At 42.1% G+C, this 20,568-nt stretch overlaps 1 protein-coding gene across 5 annotated transcripts in view; it reads right to left on the bottom strand.

Moving 5' to 3' along the window:
- Nucleotides 1-20,568, bottom strand: part of Tenm3 (teneurin transmembrane protein 3) — a 1,721,676-nt gene that overhangs the window by 134,529 nt on the left and 1,566,579 nt on the right. For all 5 annotated transcript variants that reach the window (XM_026786916.1, XM_013352002.2, XM_026786915.1 and 2 more), the window contains one exon: nucleotides 13,520-13,642. In XM_026786916.1, coding sequence (XP_026642717.1) covers nucleotides 13,520-13,642 — 123 coding nt within the window. The remainder of the gene's footprint in view (nucleotides 1-13,519; nucleotides 13,643-20,568) is intronic.

A 20,568-nucleotide genomic window follows, 5' to 3' on the forward strand; every position in this document is an offset into this window, starting at 1 on the left:
AAGTAGCTTAACTTGTAGGTATTTTTGCTTTGTTGCTTTTTCTCTTTGTCAATTTTAAGGGGTTAAATTCTTTCCACTAAGACAATATGAGTGCCCGATGTGATGTGAATTAGCATATTAATTTGTCCAATTAGTCTTATAGCTAATTTACAAGGTGCATCTTTTCAGGAAGAGGTTTTTATTTTTTTAATTTATAATCAAAACCAAAAATGAAAGAAAACAAAACAAACAAAACCCCTAAGATTGACCAAATGGGCTTGACAGAGCAGCAGTAGGTGTGCAAATGTTTCTGTATACAAAATGAAAAAGGCCAATTGTGTCATAATAGAGATGGAAGCTGAGAGCCCGTGGAAGTCTTTTAGACCAGGGTCTTCCAATAACCACAGTCATGAACCCGGGCACCATGAAATGTGTTTTGGTATTTCTCCTCATTTTGGGACACAATTCTTAAGATCCGTAGAGGATCAGAAGTGACAGTGTCTTCAGATGCTACTGGGTTCATTTCGGTTGAAGCCATAGGAGGCTTCTAGGAGGGAGCCAAACCAACCCAGGGTTGAGCAGGTCTTCCTGTCAACCTACAGGGTCGAGCTGATGTCACAGGGCAGTGGTTTAGTCAGTTGCGTCTATGTTTTGAGGCCTCCATAAGAGCCCGAAATGAAGGGTTCAGAGAGCTTCTAGACAGCTGGTCACGCAGAGTTCTAAGAAGGGGCTGTCCCCATTCCTTTCCCTTGACCTACAAATCCCTCCACTGTGGTCTCTGTGATGCCCTTTCCAATAGACTGGTAAACGTGTTTTCCCGAGTCCTGCTAGTCAGGCTGGCAAATTAGTCAAAGTAAAGGGGGGGTATATTGTGGTAACCCCAATGTGTAGATGATTGGGCAGGACATATAGGCAAACAACCTTGAGTTTGTGTTTGCCGTTACAATTGGGGAGGGACAGTCTAGGAGAACCAGCTCCGAGGGGAGCAGATTCTCTCTCCTTGAAGACAGAGTCATAAGTGATTCTGAGTAGGGAACTCTGGGCTTGTGTCATTTGCACAACTGCTTGCTAGCTCGCTGTGGGGAGGAATCCTTACATCTTGTCAGTCACTACGCTCTGTGTTGATTGTTCTGCCATGAGAACATCATTAAGACTAACCAGCGATGAAAAGGGTAACTTTTAGGGAATTTATTTCTAGACTTTAAACAGCCTTCCTGTGTATACTGTCTTACAGCAAGATGCCCCAGGCATCTAATACCTAGCATACGCTGTATTATGGCATAACACTTCCCTATGCTGGACAAAGGCAAACTTCAGGTATTGTGGCTCATGACGCCCCTTTGACTCAAGACACAGCAAACCTAAGGCAAGTCTTGCTGGTTTTCTCTGTCTTGTGGTACCTCCATCAGGGTAAAGTGAGGTTTGAAATGGAGTGCTTGTGGCTATTGGTGTGTTTTGAAATTAGATATGACAAAGAGGAAGGGTGCTGATTTGTATGATGGCTTTGTCACTTTTCATAGTCACTGTGCAAGAATGCTTTTTAGCTTCAGACTCACACAGAGAAAAGGTAATAAATATAAAGCAATGTCTAATTTATTCTAATCATTGACCTATGGTAGAGATCTGTCTCGGCACAGAATGGGAGTTCAGAACTGGGAGCTTGTGGCAAAAGGCGGAGTAGCAATCTGAACTTGAAAAAACACCAGATTTTTTTTTTTCTGACAGAGAGTAACTTTGAGACTAATGAATACTAACTCTGTCAGTTAAATTATAGAGTAGGTATTCTCCATAAATTAAATGAGCTAATGAAATGGATATAGCTAAAGCACATAACGAGACAGAAGCATTCAAAGATATTGTAATAGCAAAGGTGAATTACAGTGGATAGGCGACTTCCAGTTCACCACTTCACTGCATCGGATGTGTACCAGATTAAGCGATGAGGACTGTTTTGCCGAGCCCTGGTAAAGCCTTTGTTGGTGTGGTATCAGCCAAGAATGGATTCTAAAAGCTGTGCGAGCAACCTTTTGCTGAGCAGAAAGTTGCCCATTCCTTGCTTTCAGTGAGACAAAGGGAAATGGAGTGGAACACGGCCATGCAGGGCCTCCATAATGTGTTTTTTGACATACAACAACAACAAAAAAAAAACAAACCCCAAAGACCTGAACAGCTTCACCCTACAGGACACCCCCCCCCCATTCTCATCTTTTTATTCTGTAGCAAGATCTCTCTCATGTTTGTATTTCTAGGAAAGAAAACTAGGCGTCGAATCAGTGGTTTATTCTTTAATAGTCATTATGAATATGTAACTTACTTAAAAAGTCCTTACTCATTTCACTCAGTTACTTCTGATACCAATCCCTTCTTATGTTAACCCCCCAAACATTTAACACGCTTACAGAACAACTAGGTCATGCTCAGCTGATTGTGTTCACCTAATATCTGCAACTTCATACAGTGGAAAAGATCGAAAACAGAACCCATCACAGATCTCGGGAAACTAAACGTAATGGAAACATGTCTTGCGAAGGGGGTATAAGTACAATACAGTTCAAGCATCTCTTATCTTTCTAGACCCTTTCATGAACTACGAGTCTTGTTTCTAAGTACCTGTTAACTCCGATTTGCTTCAGGTTATTTCACGATTTATTTACTTATTTTTATGAAAACCTTAAGATGTGGTTTCCTAACAGGGAGATACAGAGCAGGTCTCCTGATAGACATCAGTGGCATGGAGCTGGAAGAACATGACCGATTTCTTGCATGAGACTGGCAGCTTAGCTCCGTGTACTGTTTTAGCCTAAGCTGATCGTTTGAATATCAGGGTGAGCTTTAGGTTTGTAAAAGGCCTTTGAACACCTGTCCTGTTGCTTGTCAAGCCGTGGCACCTCTTTCCTTGTCTGAGTCAAGCCTCTGCTATTTCTAGCCTTTTTAAATTGTAACCATCGGTGAGTGACGACCTCTATGGGATAAACTCGTAAATCCTTGCACCAAGCCTTCCTCTGAAGCTCTTGGGGCTCTTAGAGAAAAGCCTGGACACAGAACTCTTTCATCCTGAATTCCAGAGAACCCTGGCTCCAGAGGCTCTAAGGGAAGGGCCAGCTGTCAGGCTCTCTTGTGGTCCCTCATTGAGATCATTACCTCTAGGAACCCCTAAAGCCTGAACTTTGGAATGATCACGGGAAATACAAGGTCGTGTGCATGGGTTTGCAAGAAGGACAAGAAGGAAATGTGGAGGACACAGAGAGTCAGGGAACAGAGGGTAGTGATGCAGAGCTTCACATTGAGAATCAGATGCCCCAAGTCTTCCAACGCACTGTCTTGAAGAATTTCTCAATATGTCCCATTGTGCCTGAACGAGGCAGTTACTGGCTGCCTTTTCTTTTTGCTAACTGTGAGTTCTTTCATTAACAATCTTAATGTCTTAAAATCCAGTTGTCATGTGGGAAAACATAGAGAGACCATGAACACAAAGCCATTATGCCTTGCCTTACGGGTTTCCCAGCTTATGTGACAACACCACTACAGTGACATTTTAAAGACAGCCTTTAAAAAGACTTTGATCTCTGAAGACCATTCCTTAGATAATTTGGGACAATTAAGACAAATCAGAGTAATCAAAACCATGCTGGCAATTATGTGTGCAGCTGAAAACTACTTTATGAAATCCAAAAATCATCCAAAGTTGCAAGGTACTAAACGTTACCTCCTACATACCACAAATTTGCCCTCTACTTAGGATATGAGCAAACTAGATTACAGTGATTAAAATGAAAAGATGGAAAAGAAAATCCTGGTGTCAAAATGTAACTGTAAACAACAGGAGGGCAAACAATAATAACCGTTCTAGGTCCCAGAGAGGCACTAATAATTAAAAAGATAAGAGGCAAAGTAAGGTGTCTGTATACAATCAATAGCCCACAGTCCAATTTTATCCGAATCATAGATTCAGTCATATCCTGACTTTGAAGATCTCTGGGAGAATGTATCTGTTTATACAGGACCAAATGCCATGACTGAGAATGAGGCTCCAGAGTGTTACAGTACAATCCATGAGGAACAAAACATAGCGACTTTGTACTAGCATAATGGACAGAGTCAACAGAGCTTCTAACTAAGGAATATTATACAGCACAACAACACAAATACTATAAACAACACGGGACAAAGTTCAATGCTCTTTCAGCTCTGTTAGTCTCAACTCCTCAATGTGTAGGCACTCAGTAGCCTGCTGTAAAATTCAGTTCTCTATAGCGGCTTCATCGATGAGGAATCAGTCATGCAGTGAGCACTCACATAAATTTCAAGAGCAGCTGTCATTTTATTTAGACAGGAGGATCACATACATGTATATCTGTAGGCACAGGTTTGCAATTCCTACGAAAGGAGAGGCTTGTGCTGGCGTGTTTGTTTCTGGAGGAGTTGCTTGCCATGGTTACGCTGGGGTTAATGGTTGCCAACCTGCTTGGGTTTAGATCTACCTATGAGAGGGGCTCCTGGCATATCTATGAGGGTCTTTCCAGAGAGGAATCATTTACGGAAGACTCACCAGTGTGGGTGGCACTATTTAAGTGGGGAGATTGGATGGAATAAAAGGGGCCAAGGGGAAAAGCTAGAAGAACACTGACAATCCCCACAAACAGGAGTCCAAAGAATCTGTGCATGCCAACGGTGTTGACGTCAGATATTCGGATGGAAAGTGACTCATACACTAGCCAGCATTTATGGCTTTTTACTTTAGTCCTAAATTATCTCCGACTTGCTTATGTCAGATTTGCTCATTCACCTCATTGCCTCTTCTTCATGCAGCTTTCCGTAAAGAGAGGCCCCGCCACATTGCGCCTATTTTTCCCCATTGGGATTTTCTAATTCAGTGTAATTCTTTGCTTGATTTCCTTCTTGCCTAACAATCCAGATGCTCTGGGAACAAATGTCTGTGACAGTCTTGAGTGTCTCATCTTTCTCTCAAGCTGTTATTTACCTCAGTGCCTTGGACAGTGCATAGCACAGAATATATGTTTGAAAAAAAATCTGAAATGAATGAGCACTGTGCATTCAAAGAAAATATAAGAATAAGACTCTTTTCGTAAAATCCAATCCTCCAAGTAACCAAAAATATAATTAGAGGATTTCTTTTACAGCCTGAGATGATATGATTAATTATGTTTAAAAGAATTTTGCTGTAAATTACAAACACATAATTGGCTTAAAGAGAAAAAAAAATGCAAGCCAGTAACTAGTGACACATGTCACGGAATGGTTTCCTACACCATTATCGGATATAAAGCAAGCTAGTAGTCCATAAAGAAGCAACAAGTCAGACAAGGCAATTTGCCCACCGGTCAACAAGTGATAGAACACTTCTCAATTACTTTACTTCACCAATATCTGCATCACAGATACTTGAGATAAGATATTGTACTGGCCCTTTATATACTTTCTATGTTATTTATTCATTATGTGTGTGTGTGTGTGTGTGTGTGTGTGTATGTGTGTGTGTGTGTGTATTCACTCAACAAATACTACTTGTAGAGTGTTTTGGCCAGACCCTGGTGAAAGAAATAATCTAGGCAAAAAACTATGCGAATAGCTTGTAGGAGTAGCAGGAAAATAATAATCTTTGCCTTACGTTTCAGCAAAAAAGGCACAGTAACCGTAAACATCTTCATATTTTTCCAACCATGTGCTATGTATTACACGACATTCACAGTACTACTCAGAACTAACTTATCAGGAAAATTCCATGAGCTGCTTTCAGCTGAAAGAAAATGTAGACAGTAAGAAACTAGGGGAACTGTCTCAAGCGATTTAGACATGAATCATCGAGGGTTGGCTAGGAAGCCAGGCGGGTTTGGCTGTAGAGTTAGACTTTATCTTGCTGCTGTATTGCTTCTGTAGTAAGGGTATGGTGAGCAGACAGAGTGTGGCGGGACTTTTAAGTCATCTAAAGGCATGTGGATAGAACCTAGGTGACTGAAGGGGGTCAGATGAGGTACTGTTATCATATTTGTGTCTGAAGAATTGACGAGCAAGGGCAGAGACCTCATAAACAGGGGGCTGCTGCAGTCCAGTTGAAGGTGATAAATCAATGAGAGAAGTTAGAATTGTTGGCGCTTGTCAATGGGTCCAACAGATATAAGAAAATAAGATTAATATATAACTCCCACTACACCCCTGAACCAGGCAACTAAGTGTTATTTCCTGACAGAGAAATCCCTGAACAAGAGGCAAATTTGGAAAGAAAGATGGCATCACGATGGTGTTTTCCAGAGATGACCACAGTCTCTACTCCACATGCTCTGTACAATGTGTTTCCTCGTGTACACGATCAAGAAGAGGAACTCTCTGTAACATCTCTGTTTGTTACACAGAAGCTCTTTTAACGGGGGATGGTAGCTGCACTGATCCGTGGGTATTAGATTTAGAATGCAGTTAAGGGATTATGTTGATCTAGCGTAGTGGCAGCCATAGGTTCTCTTTTACAGTGTGTGTCCTCACTAGTCCTGGGTAGTTGGCTAGGTTTCTAGTAGCAGGCATGATTTCCTTCCTGTTGAGTGGGCCTTAAGTCCAGTTAGGAGAGCTGTTGGTTGCTGCCATGGTATGGGTGCCCACTATTGCACCTTTGGGAGATCTTGCCATGCTGGTCAGAGTTTTGGTTTATAGGCTCCATAAGGGAACGGGACTGCTGCTTCCCTCTGTCGGCAGCTTGCACGGTTCTCTCTGGTACTATAGAGACTAGACCAGCAGAAAGGAGGCTTTTAGGTTATATATGGTTCAAGTAATTGGAGACCTTTGTCCTAAGTGTCCAGTGACTTCAGCAAGAGACTCACCTTCAGTCTCTTAGGAAAAACAAAGGGCAGCAGCAACAGCCTATATTTTTTTCAAGAATCACTGGGACTACCCTGACCAAAAGCTCAAATGGAAGCTACTCTTTCTTGATACTGGGCTTCTGTTAGTCTATGACTATTTGGAGGAGCATTATCAGCCCAAGGGGCATAAGGGCATAACTTTACTTAATGTATTTGTACACACAGACACACACAGACACACACAGACACACACACACTGCCTTATACAGGAAAGGAGCAATTGTAAACAATGCAGTTGGACCGTGGGGAGACCAACTTGAATACAATTCCTGTACCCAATGTTCAGGGAACATCTCAGAAGACAGGGTCGAAGTGCCAGGGGACGTCTAGGAGACAGTGTCTCCTGGAGATGCTGCATAAACAAGACAGCATCAGTGGCAATATAAACATACATACTAACATGGAAGGGGGAACATGTCAAGGGGTTCCACCCTTAGACAAAGAGCTACAGATAACTAATCATTGCCGAGAGAGAGGAAGAATGAGCCTCTCCCAGGAAGAGACCCCTAACTATTTGTCTTATACAAAGTGACCAGTCCTAAAATCATATGCACATAAAGAACAAAAATAGATTTAGAAAGACATACATCCATACACATCAATGTCTATAAACATATATGCAGGAATAATAATAAAAGAAAAAGAGGGAGAAGGTGAAAATGAGAAGGACTGGGGGAAGGGGGTTGAAGGGAGAAAAGGGGAGGGAGTAAATGAATTAATAATGTTTTAGTTAAAATATATTTAAAAAAAACACTGATGTCAGACCATGGTGGCACACATCTTTAATTCCAGCACTCAGGAGGCAGAGGCAGAAGGATCTACAATGCCTGGTCTAAAAAGCTAGGACTACACACAGAGAACCCCTGTCTTGAAAAACCAAACAACAACGAAACCAAAACAAACAAACAAGAACAAAACACTGTTAAAGAAAAAAAAAAACCAAAATTAAAATCCAAGTTGCCTAACTTAACAACAACAAAAAAAGGAATGGAAGTTTAATTCTGGCTTAACTTAAAACAGAATTTTATGTTTAAAACAAAGTTTAAAGTTTCATTAAAACAAAGGAAGCTTAATCCCCATTATTGTGAAGGTTGGATGACCTCAGGTGAAATACTTTTGTGGAGTTGGGGATTGAACCAGGGTCTCATATATCCTAGGTAAGCACTCTGCCACTTAGCCAGGTTACGTGACTTCCCAATGTGCTAGAATGTCCGATGTTAAGTCAGAAGAAGCCTTGAGCTTCTGTGTAGGTCAATGAGAATGAGCCCTCTTGGGATACTCTTCCTTAGAAGCAGCTACTACATTCTGAGAAACCTAAACCACATGGAAGACTGTGTTCAAATGCTCTTTCCCACAGCCACAGCATAGCTGAGCATAAGTAAATATATAACATCAGCGGCGAGCCACTTGAGTGAGCAGTCTTGGACTTCCAGCTTAATGGAGCCTTCAGGCAACCTCAGACATCTGGAGGCAATTGCAGAAGTCCCGGCCAAAAATATATGAACTGCCCAGACAACCGACAGGACTGCAAGAGATGAAAAACAGTCTCTGTACACCAGTGAACTTGGCGACGGTTTCTTGTGTAGTACTAGAAAACCAAAGAAGTTGATGCACTTGGTTTTTGACACTTGGAATTTGCTAGGCTAAGAAGACATTCCGGTGGAAACGTTCCAAAGAAGCCCCGATTGGTCCGATATAGTTGATGTCTGGCGCTGAGGAATGTAACCTAGGATGTACTTACTGACGGAGTCTACGTTACACAGACCGTGACTAAAGACAAGCACAGACACGATCAAGTGTGATTGCGTGACAGACCAGGGTCCCAAGATGGTTAGTGGCCAGGCGAAAGGGAAGGCACTAGATAAACAAACAGATGCTGCCCTAGAGCTCGAATAAAGACCTGGTCAGTATGGTACTGCACTATGCGTTCTATGAGAATGAGTATTCCAAAGAGGAATAGTAAAAAATAAGAGATCTCAAGTCTGAGAAAAAGAGGCGTATTCAATGGTGCACTCGGCAGCCATGGAAGACCGCAAATCCTAAGTTTCGAAGGTGGCGGTGACAGAGGCCAGCCATGGAAAAGGAATACTGCAGAGACAAAACCGTCACAGGAGCACATGAAAGACAAGATAGATCCAGACAAGCGACACGTCATGTTTAAGAAGCTGCCTGTGAGCAAGAAGGTAGAGCGGAGGTGAAAGCGGATGAAGAAGTCAAGGCATTTTACTGTCCATGAAATATAAGGAACAATGGAATGCTCACATGCTGGCTGGCTGGTATCCGCATACTGGAGAGAGTTTTTTTTTATTTTTAAAGACTTATTTTGTTATTATTTTAAATTAATGCCTACATGCGTGAGTCTGTGTGTGGATATGTGCTCACAAGCGCAGTTGCCCTCAGAGGCCAGAGGCGCTGGATCGCTGGAGCTAGAGTTACAACTGGTTGTGACTGCTTGACATGGGTGCTAGGGATGGACCGTGGGTTGGCTACAGGAAGGATGCTGGCTCTTAAGCACCCAGCCACATCTCCAGCACCCGCACTGGAGAGACTGCATTAAAAAAGACTTATAAGATACAGAGTAGGATCTAGAGGGCCAGTGAATGAAACCCTCGAATGTTGGGCAAATGGTGAAAGGGGAGATACACAAATACGTAGTGTGAAGGTTTATATGATCGATTAGTACACCAGTCAGATCTAGAATTAGCCAGAGGGTAAATCTCTGGTCGTGTCTGCAACTGAGTGTCTAGATTGGGCTATCAAAGTAGGAATGACTACATTAAATATGGGTGACACCATCCCACAGGCTGAGGCCCAGGACTGAACAAAAAAGGAGAAAGTGAGTTGAGCATCAACATTCCATTCTGTCTGCTTCCTGACTACGGAAGCAAAGCGGCCAACAGCCCCAGGATGCAATGCGGCCAGCCGCCCCAGCCACCTCACTCCACGCCTTCTCGTCATGGTGGACTGTACCATCAAACTGTGAGTCAAAACAAACCTTCCCTTCTGTAAGTTGCTTTGGTCTCGTATCTTGTTACAACATGAGAAGAATAACTAATATATGTATGAGTGGAGGTTTCTCATGGGAAACTCAGAGCATGCCCTCTGGAGGACATGATTTAACAGAACACGAGATGGGGTTTGGGGCAGATTAGGGAGCTGGGAAATAACCGCGGGGGAGTGGGGATGATACAACACTGTAGGGAAGTCTAGTGGGGAGCCAGGCTGCTGAGGCTGAGGCTGGTATGGCAAGAGGAAGGTGTTATTAGTCCCTCTCCACGTGGGAAGAAATCAAGGCTCAGAAGGTTAAGTAACTGGTTATAAAGTAAGTAAGCAAGGGAGCCAGCATCCGAGTGTGGTTCTGTGTAATTCTTTCCAGTACATTAGGTTAAATGAATCTGTTGGTCCAGGGAGTAATTTCAGCTTCTAGAGGGAAGCTATTTGAGACCCAAACTTTAATCTTACCTATTTATCTGCTCTGTCCATTTCTATTAGTGTTGCAAAAGACCCCACCCACACTTCGGCTCTGACACCCTACGGTTCACAGCCCTGGAAAGCGTTGGGAACAATGAGGAGAGGGCAGCGCTGTAATATGGAGTCTCCTTTGAGGCAGTAACTGCCTCTGAGGCGCTTTGGCGCAGGCAGGACCAAAGGCAAGCAGGAAGATTAGGGAGTCATTAATGCAGCCATTGTTTCTTGAGTGACGATTACCAGATACAAATGAAATAGGGCCCCAGGAGTAAGAGGACTGCATGGCAAACCTGGGGAGTAATTCCTCATCATGCCTGGCACAGTTAATTCTCCTGGTGAATTCTGTGGCAGATTCTAAGGCTTTCTCTAAGGCTGGGGCATCAGAATTTACAAAGCAATCATGCAACCTGCTTGTCTGGGCAGCTAACAAATCTAAAATGGCGGGTGATGGCTCACGTCTATTGTAAATTTCTCATAGGAGTCTTTCTAGAGGAGCCAGATTATAGGTTTCCATTCTTGCAAATAGTCTCCTCCCATCTCTCTGAAGAACTAAATACCAAGAGTTTTCACTTGAAAAACAGAAGGAATTGTTCTTTACAACATGGATGGGATTTTGGACTATTTGAGAAATAATAAAGTAGGCAAGTGACTTTTTAGGTCAAATTTTCAACAAAGTCAGAGCCAAGATGTAGCCTTTTTAAATTTTCTTTTTCCAGAACTGAAATTTCCATCAATACCGTGGTTCTGTTGGGCGGCTGATGGGCCAGTTCTCCAGTGTTCACAAATGAATCGGGAAGGGGAGGACTTTTACCAATCCACTTTGGGAAAGATTTCTTTATACAACGAGGGAATAACTCCTGCGGATAAACTTATACAATTTCAGTGGCAAATGTTAGCTATGTGTCTGGTAAGAGAAGTAGTTTTTGAAACTTTAGCTCTCCATAAATTATGGAATTATTTAATAATCAGCTTTGAATGAGGAAGATGAAATAAATAAAAAGCACTGGAGCACACTTATCAAAGTAAAGACAAATATTAACTTAGCAGTTTCATTCATACATATGCACACATACACATATCTATATCTATATATATGTGCATATGCCTGGTTGTGCAGGTTAGATAGACATGTATTTCTCATTGCTATTAGAGTCAACAGGTTTAGCAGCTGTTTTCAGACATCGCTTCGAGACTATATTATATAGAAACTGTAGTCCTTTTTGTGCTTCTAGTGCTACGGAATTGATATGATATGAATAGAATACTCTATTCTAGAGTTATTCTAAATGCCCTTGCAAATCTGAACGACAACTCACTTTGCTCAAGCAACCAGTTGGTGAAGGACTCAGAAGTGAACATGCGCTTATGTGCACTGAGGGATGCGGACGTGGTCTAACATTCCCTGGAAGATGAACGTCAGGAGCCACGGCTGAGCCTGAGGTGAACACCAGCCTGTAGCTTTCTCGGCATCCCACATTTTGAGTTCAGCGACACTAGTTGTCTTTTCATCTTAATAACGAGTTTGGACGCTAATGATAAACAAAGCATCCACAACAAACATGGAACTCTTAAGAATTATGATTTGTTATTTCTAAAAATAATCTCTTCTGTAATTAATAAGTACTATTTCACTGGCTTTGCGGTGATCATTCGCTTTAAGAGATAGTCTCAGTTTCAATGAACACAAAGAAGTAGATCTTAATTCCTGTGTCGTTTCTTGATCTACTCACACATGGTACCAATGTATAAAAATGCATGGCAGTTACGCTAATTAAAGTTTACTGTATGAAACTTGGCACTGGCCATTTCAATTAGGAAAATTTTCTTCTCTGCCATTAACCCACCCTACGGTGATGCCCTGTGGTGACATGGCAAATACCGGATTATAGCTCTTTGTATAAAAGGTTCCATATGGAGGGGGTATTTATTAGCATTGTGAAAAGTGTAAGGTATAAAACCCTTTTAGTCCCCTTAAGATGGGAGAGAAGAGCCACAGAGCAGCGGCTCTCAGCCTTCCTAATGCTGCGTCCCTTTAATACAGCTCCGCATGTTGCGGTGACGCCCCAGTCATGAAAGTATTTCCATTTCCGCTTCCTAGCTATAATTCTGCTACTGATATGAGTCACAATGTAAATATCTGATGTGCAGACAGTCTTTGGCGACCCTGGTGAAAGGGTTGTCAGATCATCCCTCAAGGGGTAGAGACCCACAGGTTGAGAACCGCTGTCGTAGATAATTATTGCTAAGATAAAAGACGAGAGGTCAGCAGGTGAGAGCGTGTTCAAATCCCTAGCCCGGCAGTAAAGGAAAGCACGGGAAAGAGCCTTGGCTCTAGTCTCGCAAGGAAACGAGGCAGGTGAGAGGGGCATTGCTGGTGGGAAAGGGAGGTGCGAGTATCCCAGGGAGAAAACGGAGGACGAAGAGCCAAGGAAAATGCCTTAAAGCCGACAATTCATCACGTGACAGAAGAGAATGGCATATGGCGGGTTATTCTGAGAGATAACCTATCATGACGTTCTTCAAGTGTCAGAGGGGACCAGGGCCCGAGGAGTGTACCTGCACACACATAAACAACATGGAACTATGCGCAACACACATACACATATGCACGTGCCTGTTTTTGAGGGGTTTTATATTGGGAAAAGGAAATCCAGCATTGTCTAGCCGCTTCGGTTCCATGATTCAGAGACAAATGATTGAAAAGTCTCTATTACCTCAAAGTGCCAAGTCTGAAAGGTCTGGAGAAAGGGCAACTGCGGAAAAGGTCAGTGAGTTATAATCCTTCAATGTAGTTTATATTTAAAAGCTTTTATAGAAAGATTAATAAGGTATCCCAACGCCAGGTACCAGTCCAATTAAGAAAACTTAATATACCCAAGGTGCCACGAGAGGTGACGTTCTGAACTGTGTTCCAGCTGCCTGCCCAAAACAAAACTCATGCTTGTAACAATAAAAGGCAGAAGACCTAAATTGTCAGCCCCTCCTGCTCCCACAGGCAGACAAGTACTGTGTTCCTGTAATAAAAGCGTGAATGCCCAACTTTTCAAGAAAATTAACAAAAAAAAATGCTCATGAGGAGATGATGCATAGCAGCGCCAAGCCGTTCTCCTTTCCCACAGAAGCAGAAAGCAAGCATGGTCACAACCACATTTATGGAGAATGACGTTCAAACAAAGCGCAGGCTCCGTGATTCTTTCTCTTACCGTTGTCGCCAGAAGGTAACGATACGGTGTTGGTTGGCATGAGGTCAGCGTTCACTTTCCCGTTCTCAAATGTGTCATTTTCAGTCTGCTGTAAGTGCCAGTTGAGGCCAAAGAGATGCATTGCTGAGGATAAAGCATACAAGTCGTTTAAAGGTCTGTTGCTCTGAGCTCCAAAGGCAAGCGCTTAGCATGCTTAGAACAAGACTCATACGGAACGTTCCAATTTCCATCTTATGAAATAACAGGGGTAATTGTGCGACACAAATTATAAACCAGAATTCCTCAAACGCACGCCATCTATGTCGCAGTGCCATGGACGATGACAGACAGCACTCCCATAATGATTGAGCATTTGAGCATTACTCCGTTAATTGGTACCAGGATGGTCTTAAGAAGGAAACAGTATTAATCTGTGTTGCACATCGTAGGAAAGCTGGAGAATTCTCTGAAGTGGCATTTGCCAAATCTTCTTGACCAGAGGTCATATGAAGATTTATCACACTGTTACTAATACTCCATGTTCCTGAAAACCGTGATGTTTTCCATTGGATTGTGAGCAAAGCAAAACCATGTTTCACAGAGGAACTTGATGACCTATGAGAGGACCACAGAGGATTTAGATGTGTAAAACAAAAGGAAAGCCATTGAACCTTGGTCTATCTGTATTTCCCTGGCTGTCCTGGAACTCATTACATAGGCCAGGCTATCATCAAACTCACAGAGATCCACCTGTCTCTGTATTCTAGTTAGTGCGGGGATCCTATGTGTCACCACGCCTAGGGAAAAGTGCAACACTTTAAGACGATCAAGTTTTGAAGTTAGAGCATATGATACAGCAATATCACTGATCAAGCAACATGCAGTTATCGAGTAATTCATGTGGGCTTTTGAAGTGGGAGTGATAACTTCAGAAATTTGTAAGTCATGCATGTTTACTATATTTCTGTGTGTTTATCAATGTTCCTTCTTTAAGATATTTAGAAAATATAACTAAAAACTATGTGATATGATGATGAGTATATAGAACCAACATAAATTAAATTTTAGTACATTATTTTTATCAATTTGTTTAAAATACTTAGAAGACTATGTAACTGACATATTAACCATTAACAACGGCGAGACATTCACCTCCACTTCGTGGAGCATACTTTAGAATATTTCTCCGGGAGACTGCATATTCCCCGGGAAACCCTATGATGACCACAGTAGTGCATTGTGAAAGACAACTGTGTTTTGACATTTCTATCATTATCTATATTGGGATTTACAAGTGATTTGGAAAAAGACAGATGCTCTCAGAAACCTTCTCTCAGAGGTAGCATGCTAACTGCCCTAACAGATAACTTCTATTAAATATCCAAATAATAAGAGTAAGAAAAATATAATACAACAGGGCAAAGGGCAGTGACTTTGGATATATGTAGATTTTGCTCAATCCTTAGTTTAGTATTCTATCTTTGAAAAATTAATGATAAATATTATGTTTACATAAAAAAGAGGTGTGTGCCTATTTAATTAATGTAAGGACTCTCAAAGAGCATATAAAGTGTAGTTGGCATTTGGCATGGTTTTTCTTTTTCTTTTTTTGCTGTAGAAGAATTTCATTTATGTACTCTAGCTCTAGGTTCAAAATTATGAATATGGCATTGTCTAGCCAGACCACGGCACATTTTAATAAATATTCCCCTTAGTCCAAGGCTGCCAACTGGCTGGAAAAGCCACCTTTTTGGTCAAGATGGCAGTAGCTAACACCAGGGAGAAGTCTAGGCTGATGGTATTGATGCCTTTATTTCAACATTACATGGATATGTGTTCATCTCTAAATGTGCCCATGACTCCAGAAGGGACACTGCCTCCTCAGGAGCTGGTGGGTATAAGCCATCTGACATGGGTTTGAGTTACACTTAGGACTAAGGCTACCTTGGACATTTCAATAATTATCTGTTAAATCAATGAATTAAAATGGGCAATATTTCCAACTTCAGAAATTTTTTTTTTTTTTTTGGTTTTTCGAGACAGGGTTTCTCTGTGGCTTTGGAGCCTGTCCTGGAACTCCCTTTGTAGACCAGGCTGGCCTCAAACTCACAGAGATCCGCCTGCCTCTGCCTCCCGAGTGCTGGGATTAAAGGCGTGCGCCACCACCGCCAGGCTCAACTTCAGAAAATGTAAGAAAACACTTTTGCAGGCAAGATAGTAATTTATAAAAAAGGTAAAAATAAAACGAAAATTAACTAGATAAGAATGAAGAGCATATTAATTATTATTAAATAATAAATTTTCATATAATACATGAAAAGCAGGTAGGTGAAAGCCCATCAATACTATATGTGTCAGATGGGGTGTATTAAAACGTCAATAACTTTAGGATATTGTTATCAGTACCACATCCGGTTAATAATATCTAATATAAATGTGCAATATTAGTAAGAGATGCAGCAAACATAGTGATGTCTGTAGTACATATTTGTTATAAATGCAGAACTGCATACTCCTTGGTTAAATTACGGCCTCCCAGTGATTCTGTCTAAACTCTGATTTTCATGGATTCAGATACAGACTTTAGAACCCTTGAATTCACAGGTCGTCATCTTTCAAGGGGGTATATCTTCATATGTTATTTTGCATTAAATTACATAGTGTGTGAGCGGCGAAATGTCAGGAGCTTTCTAAACATTTATCGCTTCGCACACTCCTCAAGGTTTTACATACTTCAGCAATTTCCAAAGAAAATAGAGGGAGCTGGTTCTGCAGACGGCAAGGCGTGACAGGTGTGTTCCAGCTCACAACAATCGATACAGACGTCTCCGGCTTTGAATGGCTTGCCTTCTGTGCTTTCAACTTTACCAGGGTACAGAAACTACACACATACAGCAGAAATCACAGCTTGACTTTGGAATTTTTGGTCTCTCCTTGGACTAGCAGTATGGGGTGGGAATACTTTTCAATGTTTGGCAAGGGCAGTGGGCTACAAATTGCCTGGACTCATGGCTCACAATTTAGGAATACTCTCCAGTACTCATTGTTGCTGAGCTAGGGCAGGTTTGGTCGGCGACACACACTGAATGCATTTTGACACCTGATGTTTGAAATCTCCAGTTAGTTTAGCAGAGATACAAACCTTCACCTGTAATCCATAGGCGCAAAGTTCCATGAGAAATAATTTACCATCACTGTCATAGTTTAATATTAAAAAGGATATTAATTTTCTTGAATGACCGATTTGATCATAGTAATGGTTTTAGTAGACTTTGAAGGACAGAGATAACCTATGGGATTGTACACAGATATCAAACCTGAAAAAGTGAAAGGCTGTTTGTGTTAGGAGAGCTATTATATTGTTTGCCAGATGGGTAACAGCTTTAACACACACACACGCAAACACACACACACGCAAACACACACACATGCACATACAATCATTACAAAAGTATCAACAAGATGGATTCTGTTTCCACTTAAGATTCTAATTAATGAGAATCACATCCATTGATATCACATGTTACTTACTATCTCCCTGAAAACAGAAGACAGTGAGTTGTTTAGCCTTAGGATACTATTGACGTTGAAACAGCCAATGTTTGGTGAGCTCTGATGCTTACATATACTTTGGGTTACATGTATATCCATATTGGGGTTAATGAGAGGGGAGAGTGGGCAGGCAACAAACTCTAAAAGTCAAAATTGCCCCAGAAATTACTAAGCAGTGGTGCAATAAAACTACAGGGTAGACAAACAGAGGGAAAATGAACCTAAAAAATTACATCTGCAAATAAAGATGGCTTAACCCAATTCTTCTATCTGGAGTTGGATAGCAGACTGGACCCCATGGAAAAGTATTTGATGTATTCTTCGTCGAGGGTCATGTGCTTGCTTTTTCTTAAATTTATTTCATTTTTACTAATTAATTAATTTTTTAAAATTTATTTTACATACTGACCATAGTTCCCCCTCCCTCCTCATCTTCCGTATTTCTCCTTCCAGTATTTGCTTTTCCCAAACCTTCCCCCAAAGTGCTGGTATCTTCTAGACTACCTGCTACATTCTGTCAGAGCTCAGAGAAACTAGAATCAAGGTGCACACAGCGTGTGGCTGCAGAACAGAATGGAGCTGATTCCATCACGGGGCAGAACACTAGAAGAGTGGAATGGGTTCTGTTTAGTGCAAATTCCAAGTGTCAGGAAGGAAGTGACGTGGTCAAGCGAATTCATGCGCTGCGTTAATGATTGTCAGCCCATGGCCACCCAGACTGCACTGCAGTCTGAAACTATGATTTGTCTTGCAAGAGATGAAGACACCTAGTGCCTATATGAACTTTTGATAAGGTTGTAAAATGTCACACCTTATGGAAGAGAGTATTGTAATCCCTCAGAAAGACAAACAAGCAAGCAAAGGAACAAAAACCCAGAATGACTGGATGATCCAGCTCTTGCTACACCTCCAGGGAGCCCTGTCTAAAGCAGCACCAGTCCTAACAATCACGATGAGGCGAGGTGATATTCATGGTCTGTATATTGATAGACACATGAGCGAATGAAATGTGGCAGATGTGTGTCATCAACATGATCCAGTGGTCATGAGCATCTCTTGAATAACCTCATCCACTTGCCTCTATGGAGGCTCGCCCTCTTACATGTAGTGATATTGTCAACATTAGCCACCCAGCTTCATTGCCTTTAGCCTCCTCTGGGAATTTGCCGTTTTTTTTTTTTTTTTTTATTTTCCCCTAGCACCCTGTTGTTTCTTAGCTGCTCTCATCAACTCCTGAGTGAATATCGAGTGCTACTGTAGAGTGTCTCTTCTCTGGTCCCTTGCAACTGCTTTCAACCATAAAATGTGGCTACAGTCAAGACGCAACGCTGCCTGGACTCAGCTTCAAGAGCACCAATGCCATCTGCGGCCGTTCCATAGGGATCATAGAAACATACCAAATAGTGCTCTTAGCATGGGTCCTGGAGTGAGCACAATCATTACAATGCACACATACTTAAGCCAAAATAAGCCAGCATGTAGTGGCATACCTCTGAGAAGGTTCAAAATAATCCCTGCCTCTTGGTATTCATCCATAATACCCTTATAGATTCCCCTCCCCTTGAGTGCAGGCTTGATTTAGTAACTTGCTTATAACGGGAAGCATAAGGCGGGCATCATGGAATGTCTTTTCTCATCTGAGGTTATAAAAGGCTTGAGCTTCTATTTTGGTTGTTCAGATTTCTCCCTTGCACTGCTTGCCATGGGGAAAAGCAGCTGGCACACCATATATCAGGCAGTCCCCTGTAGAAGCCCATGTGGTGAGAGAAAGGCCCTTCAGAACCCCACGAGAAAGCTGGGAGCACACACATCTACTACCACTTAAGCTCGTAGAAGACACGTCAACCCCAGCCTACAGTCTGACTACAACCTGAAAGAGCGTGGGGTAGAGACACACGCTACACTGAAATCAGACTTTACAACACGTAGAGATGTGAGGTGAATGTATTTTGTTTGAAACTGTTACCCTGGAGGCCACTGGCTCCCTGCTGACTTATACAAGTCTTCCCCTGGTGTACCCCTGCGGCGTGAACACTCAGCAGGTCTGGCCTTGATTTCTCTTTCATCTTAATTGTGTTTATACCTTCAACTTGTAATTCCATGTGGACAGATGACTTTGGGATTGGTATTCTTAATAAAAGTCTTTATAGACTGCTTCACTAACTTCATGTCTTACACCCGACATGCCTAGAAAACCTTACCATTTTGATTCCTGGGTTCCATTTCTCCCCCACCATGTCACTTTCTGTGTCAATGACTGACACGGAGGCTGGAGCATGGCTCGGTTGTTCATTAACTTGGTTCCTATGTTACTATCTAACTTCCGAAACTGTCAGTTTTCTTGCCTAGGAAACGGAATTATAAGTATCGACTTTATACATTTGCTGTAAAACCAAATGAAGAGGGTGGATAAAAAGGCCTTTGATTTTAGACAATACTTAATACAGGTCAAGTCATCAAAATGCAAACCCTGGGCTGGGAGATGACCCGGTTGTTAAAACGCTTGCCACACCTGCATGAGGACCCGAGGCTGGCTGCCCAGTGTGTGTGTAACAACCCGGGTGTGGTAGCCTGCTTGGTTTGCAGCCCTGGTGCTGGGAAGGTGGAGACAAATGGTCCCAGGCATTTGCCGACTGCCAGTCAGCCCAGCAGGGTCAGTCAGAGGGCTCCATGTACAGCAAGAGGCCTGGTCACCCTAAGTTCTCAGGGAACCCTTCCACTTCAGAAACACAGACCAATACGCAGGACTGGAAAATAAGGTGGGGAGTGACTGAGGGCCCCCCATGTTGACCTGGTAATTCTCAGAAAGAGCATCTACTGCCCCCCTCTTTTCTCAGGTCAGGAGAACACAGATTTCTTAAGACAATTCCCCTGCAATACACCTTTAAGCAAGTTGTAACATCTGCTACTTTCAAGAAATCAGAGCTTTTTAAATATTACTGTTCAAGTGAATGATTACAGACTTATAATATCAACTCTCAGAGTGGATTATATGACTTGTAAGCCATCGATGGCTACTGAAGCCTATGTTATAGCCAAACAGCCCACTCCAAGCTGTCTCTACAACACGACTGTTTATTGTTATTACTGTGTGCACATGTGTACACACACCCATTGTGGCACATGTGGGAGGGGGCAGGTTGGCTTGAGGACAAACTTTGTGAAGTTGGTTCTCTCCTTCCACCTTCACGAGCGTCCCAGGAATGGAATACAGGTTTCCAAGCTTGGGTGGCAAGGGCCTTTAGCTGCTGAGCAATCACGCCAGCCCTAGACGGTCTCTCTCTTTAGGTTGACTCTGGTATCCTTGGACTGTGACCAATTTTATAATGATGAAAACAAAAATATTCCTTACGTAGTTGAAAAACACTCTCTCAATAAACTCTAAGGTTTTTTTTTTTTCTCCCCTCTAGGTTTCTCTAGTACAAGTTAAAGGGGGAAAAAAAATCCCTGGCGAATTGAAATAATTTTGAGACACTGTGTTAGTAAAAACACGCCAGTAAAATTTTATGGAGGGATTT

This window comes from Microtus ochrogaster, linkage group LG7_11 (assembly GCF_000317375.1).
Source record: "Microtus ochrogaster isolate Prairie Vole_2 linkage group LG7_11, MicOch1.0, whole genome shotgun sequence".
Lineage (NCBI taxonomy): Eukaryota > Metazoa > Chordata > Mammalia > Rodentia > Cricetidae > Microtus > Microtus ochrogaster.